Raw genomic sequence first — 6000 nt, 5'->3', positions numbered from 1 at the left:
TCACAGCCAGTGATGGGGTGCGCTCTGTGTAAGAAGTCTGGGGAGCGCTCTGTGTAAGGAGTCTGGGGTCACAGCCAGTGATGGGGTGCGCTCTGTGTAAGGATTCTGGGGAGCGCTCTGTGTAAGGAGTCTGGGGTCACAGCCAGTGATGGGGTGCGCTCTGTGTAAGGAGTCTGGGGAGCGCTTTGTGTAAGGAGTCTGGGGTCACAGCTAGTGATGGGGTGTGCTCTGTGTAAGGAGTCTGGAAAGCGCTCTATGTAAGGAGTCTGGGGTCACAGCCAGTGATGGGATGCGCTCTGTGTAAGAAGTTTGGGGAGTGCTCTGTGTAAGGAGTCTGGGGTCACAGCCAGTGATGGGGAGCGCTCTATGTAAGGAGTCTGGAGTCACAGCCAGTGATGGGGTGCACTCTGTGTAAGGAGTCTGGGGTCACAGCCAGTGATGGGGAGCGCTCTGTGGAAGGAGTCTGGGGAGCGCTTTGTATAAGGAGTCTGGGGTCACAGCCAGTGATGGGGTGCGCTCTGTGTAAGGAGTCTGGGGAGCGCTCTGTATAAGGAGTCTGGGGTCACAGCCAGCGATGGGGTGCGCTCTGTGTAAGGAGTCTGGGGAGCGCTTTGTGTAAGGAGTCTGGGGTCACAGCTAGTGATGGGGTGTGCACTGTGTAAGGAGGGATCCGGTCTGAAGATCGACAGTGTCTAGGTCGACAATGTTTAGGTCGACAGTCACTAGGTCGACATGGATGGAAGGTCGACAGGGTTTCTAGGTCGACATGTGCTAGGTCGACAGGTCTAAAGGTCGACATGAGTTTTTCACATTTTTATTTGTATTTTTTATTTTTTCATACTTAACGATCCACGTGGACTACGATTGGAACGGTAAAGTGTGCCGAGCGAAGCGGTAGCGGAGCGAAGGCACCATGCCCGAAGCATGGCGAGCGAAGCGAGCCATGCGAGGGGACGCGGTGCACTAATTTGGGATCCCGGTCACTCTACGAAGAAAACGACACAAAAAAAAAAAAAAATTCCTCATGTCGACCTTTAGACCTGTCGACCTAGAAACCCTGTCGACATTCCATCCATGTCGACCTAGTGACTGTCGACCTATAGTGGTCGACCTAAATATTGTCGACCTAGACACTGTCGATAAAACGAACCACACCCGTGTAAGGAGTCTGGGGAGCGCTCCATGTAAGGAGTCTGGGGTCACAGCCAGTGATGGGATGCGCTCTGTGTAAGGAGTCTGGGGTCACAGCCAGTGATGGGGTGCGCTCTGTGTAAGGAGTCTGGGGAGCGCTCTGTGTAATGAGTCTGGGGTCACAGCCAGTGATGGGGTGCGCTCTGTGTAAGGAGTCTGGGGAGCGCTCTGTGTAAGGAGTCTGGGGTCACAGCCAGTGATGGGGAGCACTCTATGTAAGGAGTCTGGGGTCACAGCCAGTGATGGGGTGCGCTCTGTGTAAGGAGTCTGGGGTCACAGCCAGTGATGGGGAGCGCTCTGTGTAAGGAGTCTGGGGAGCGCTTTGTGTAAGGAGTCTGGGGTCACAGCTAGTGATGGGGTGTGCTCTATGTAAGGAGTCTGGGGTCACAGCCAGTGATGGGGAGCGCTCTATGTAAGGAGTCTGGGGTCACAGCCAGTGATGGGGAGCGCTCTGTGTAAGGAGTCTGGGGAGCGCTCTGTGTGATGAGTCTGGGGTCACAGCCAGTGATGGGGTGTGCTCTGTGTAAGGAGTCTGGGGTCACAGCCAGTGATGGGGTGCGCTCTGTGTACGGAGTCTGGGGAGCGCACTATGTAAGGAGTCTGGGGTCACAGCCAGTGATGGGGTGCGCTCTGTGTAAGGAGTCTGGGGAGCGCTCCATGTAAGGAGTCTGGGGTCACAGCCAGTGATGGGGTGCGCTCTGTGTAAGGAGTCTGGGGAGCGCTCTGTGTAAGGAATCTGGGGTCACAGCCAGTGATGGGGTGCGCTCTGTGTGAGGAGTCTGGGGAGCGCTCTGTGTAAGGAGTCTGGGGTCACAGCCAGTGATGGGGTGCGCTCTGTGTAAGGAGTCTGGGGAGCACTCTGTGTAAGGAGTCTGGGGTCACAGCTAGTGATGGGGTGCGCTCTGTGTAAGGAGTCTGGGGTCACAGCCAGTGACGAGGTGCGCTCTGTGTAAGGAGTTTGGGGAGTGCTTTGTGTAAGGAGTTTGGGGAGTGCTCTGTGTGATGAGTCTGGGGTCACAGCCAGTGATGGGGAGCGCTCTGTGTGATGAGTCTGGGGTCACAGCCAGTGATGGGGTGCGCTCTGTGTAAGGAGTCTGGGGAGTGCTCTGTGTGATGAGTCTGGGGTCTCTGCGCAGTCAGCAGCAGGCACATTAGCCGGAGTGACGTCGGCACATATTAGGGGCAGGGAGAATCCTGTTAGTGTGAGCCAGGTAACGGGATCAGGAGGTAATCGGCTGGCTCAGCACCAGGCAGATTAAGTCAAGGACGCTCCGCCTGCTGAGAGTGAGCCTCAGTGCCTGCAGGGAGTGTGGAGAGGGGCACTCGCCTTGGCGTCAGGTACGGTTCTGGAGATATGGGGGCAGCTGGGTCAGGCCGGGATGTCTGATACCCTCAATCTCCCTCCCTGATGGCCACATCTGCTCTGTGCTTTTCTCTATAGGATCCAACATGTTCAGCTGGATAGAGAAGGCGATTCCTCAGCCCCCGGGGACCCCTACTCATGAGGGTCAGGATGCCGGGCCAGCAACCCCCATACTAGCTTCATCCAAGTGTGCCCAGGTGAGTGCTGGGGATTATAGGGTAGGTGGGCAGAAAGGTATGTAGCTGGGTCTGTACACAGCAATAGAAGTGGTAATGTGCAGCTCACACATGTAATACATCACTGGGCCTGTACACAGCATGAGAAGTGGTACTGTGCAGTTCACACATGTAATACATCACTGGGCCTGTACACAGCATGAGAAGTGGTACTGTGCAGCTTACACATGTATTACATCACTGGGCCTGTACACAGCAAGATAAGTGGTACTGTGCAGTTCACATATGTAATACACCACTGGGCCTGTACACAGCATGAGAAGTAGTACTGTACAGCTTCCACATGTAATATATTACTGGGCCTGTACACAGCATGAGAAGTGGTACTGTACAGCTTACGCATGTAATACATTACTGGGCCTGTACACAACAATAGAAGTGGTACTGTACAGCTTCCACATGTAATACATTACTGGGCCTGTACACAGCATGAGAAGTGGTACTGTACAGCTTACACATGTAATACATTACTGGGCCTTTATATAGCAATAGAAGTGGTACTGTGCAGCTTCCACCTGTAATATATTACTGGGCCTGTACACAGCAACAGAAGTGGTACTGTGCAGCTTCCACATGTAATACATTACTGGGCCTGTACACCACAATAGAAGTGGTACTGTACAGCTTCCACATGTAATACATTACTGGGCCTGTACACAGCAATAGAAGTAGTACTGTACAGCTTACACATGTACTACATTACTGGGCCTGTACACCACAATAGAAGTGGTACTGTACAGCTTCCACATGTAATACATTACTGGGCCTGTACACAGCAATAGAAGTGGTACTGTACAGCTTCCACATGTAATACATTACTGGGCCTGTACACAGCATGAGAAGTGGTACTGTGCAGCTCACACATGTAATACATTACTGGGCCTGTACACCACAATAGAAGTGGTACTGTGCAGCTTCCACATGTAATACATTACTGGGCCTGTACACAGCAATAGAAGTAGTACTGTGCAGCTTCCACATGTAATACATTACTGGGCCTGTACACAGCAATAGAAGTGGTACTGTACAGCTTCCACATGTAATACATTACTGGGTCTGTACACATCAATAGAAGTGGTACTGTGCAGCTTCCACATGTAATATATTACTGGGCCTGTACACAGCAATAGAAGTGGTACTGTACAGCTTACACGTGTAATACATTACTGGGCCTGTACACAGCAATAGAAGTGGTACTGTACAGCTTCCACATGTAATATATTACTGGGCCTGTACACAGCAATAGAAGTAGTACTGTACAGCTTACACATGTAATACATTACTGGGCCTGTACACAGCATGAGAAGTGGTACTGTTCAGCTTACACATGTAATACATTACTGGGCCTGTACACAGCAACAGAAGTGGTACTGTGCAACTTCCACATGTAATACATTACTGGGCCTGTACACCACAATAGAAGTGGTACTGTGCAGCTTCCACATGTAATACATTACTGGGCCTGTACACAGCAATAGAAGTGGTACTGTACAGCTTACACATGTAATACATCACTGGGCCTGTACACCACAATAGAAGTGGTACTGTACAGCTTACACATGTAATACATTACTAGGCCTGTACACACCACAATAGAAGTGGTACTGTACAGCTTACACATGTAATACATTACTAGGCCTGTACACAGCATGATAAGTGGTACTGTACAGCTTCCATATGTAATACATTACTGGGCCTGTACACAGCAATAGAAGTGGTACTGTGCAGCTTCCACATGTAATATATTACTGGGCCTGTACACAGCAATAGAAGTAGTACTGTGCAGCTTCCACATGTAATACATTACTGGGCCTGTACACAGCAATAGAAGAGGTACTGTACAGCTTCCACATGTAATACATTACTGGGCCTGTACACAGCAATAGAAGTGGTACTGTGGAGCTTCCACATGTAATGTATTACTGGGCCTGTACACAGCAATAGAAGTGGTACTGTGCAGCTTCCACATGTAATATATTACTGGGCCTGTACACAGCAATAGAAGTGGTACTGTACAGCTTACACATGTAATACATTACTGGGCCTGTACACCACAATAGAAGTGGTACTGTACAGCTTACACATGTAATATATTACTGGTCCTGTACACCACAATAGAAGTGGTACTGTACAGCTTACACATGTAATATATTACTGGGCCTGTACACAGCATGAGAAGTGGTACTGTGCAGCTTCCACATGTAATACATTACTGGGCCTGTACATAGCAATAGAAGTAGTACTGTGCAGCTTCCACATGTAATACATTACTGGGCCTGTACACAGCAATATAAGTGGTACTGTACAGCTTACACATGTAATATATTACTGGGCCTGTACACCACAATAGAAGTGGTACTGTACAGCTTACACATGTAATACATTACTGGGCCTGTACACAGCATAAAAAGTGGTACTGTACAGCTTCCATATGTAATACATTACTGGTTCTGTACACAGCATGAGAAGTGGTACTGTACAGCTTACACATGTAATACATTACTGGGCCTGTACACAGCATGATAAGTGGTACTGTACAGCTTACACATGTAATACATTACTGGGCCTGTACACAGCAATATACGTGGTACTGTACAGGTTACACATGTAATATATTACTGAGCCTGTACACAGCAATAGAAGTGGTACTGTACAGCTTACACATGTAATACATTACTGGGCCTGTACACAGCAATAGAAGTGGTACTGTACAGCTTACACATGTAATACATTACTGGGCCTGTACACCACAATAGAAGTGGTACTGTACAGCTTACACATGTAATATATTACTGGTCCTGTACACCACAATAGAAGTGGTACTGTACAGCTTACACATGTAATATATTACTGGGCCTGTACACAGCATGAGAAGTGGTACTGTGCAGCTTCCACATGTAATACATTACTGGGCCTGTACACAGCAACAGAAGTGGTACTGTGCAGCTTCCACATGTAATATATTACTGGGCCTGTACATAGCAATAGAAGTAGTACTGTGCAGCTTCCACATGTAATACATTACTGGGCCTGTACACAGCAATATAAGTGGTACTGTACAGCTTACACATGTAATATATTACTGGGCCTGTACACCACAATAGAAGTGGTACTGTACAGCTTACACATGTAATACATTACTGGGCCTGTACACAGCATGATAAGTGGTACTGTACAGCTTACACATGTAATACATTACTGGGCCTGTAC

At 48.9% G+C, this 6000-nt stretch overlaps 1 protein-coding gene across 2 annotated transcripts in view; it reads left to right on the top strand.

Moving 5' to 3' along the window:
• The first annotated feature begins 1386 nt into the window (after positions 1 to 1386).
• Positions 1387 to 6000, top strand: part of LOC134969699 (myb-like protein X) — a 235040-nt gene continuing 230426 nt past the window's right edge. Inside the window, exons 1-2 of one of the 2 annotated variants that reach the window (XM_063945819.1) lie at positions 1387 to 2529; positions 2633 to 2751. In XM_063945819.1, the coding sequence (XP_063801889.1) occupies positions 2641 to 2751 (111 nt within the window). In that variant the 5' untranslated portion in view covers positions 1387 to 2529; positions 2633 to 2640. Of the gene's footprint in view, positions 2752 to 6000 lie in introns of both variants that reach the window. The other variant, XM_063945820.1, reaches the window with a different exon arrangement.

This window comes from Pseudophryne corroboree, chromosome 11, assembly GCF_028390025.1.
Source record: "Pseudophryne corroboree isolate aPseCor3 chromosome 11, aPseCor3.hap2, whole genome shotgun sequence".
Lineage (NCBI taxonomy): Eukaryota > Metazoa > Chordata > Amphibia > Anura > Myobatrachidae > Pseudophryne > Pseudophryne corroboree.
This window is presented reverse-complemented; position numbering and strand designations above follow the sequence as displayed.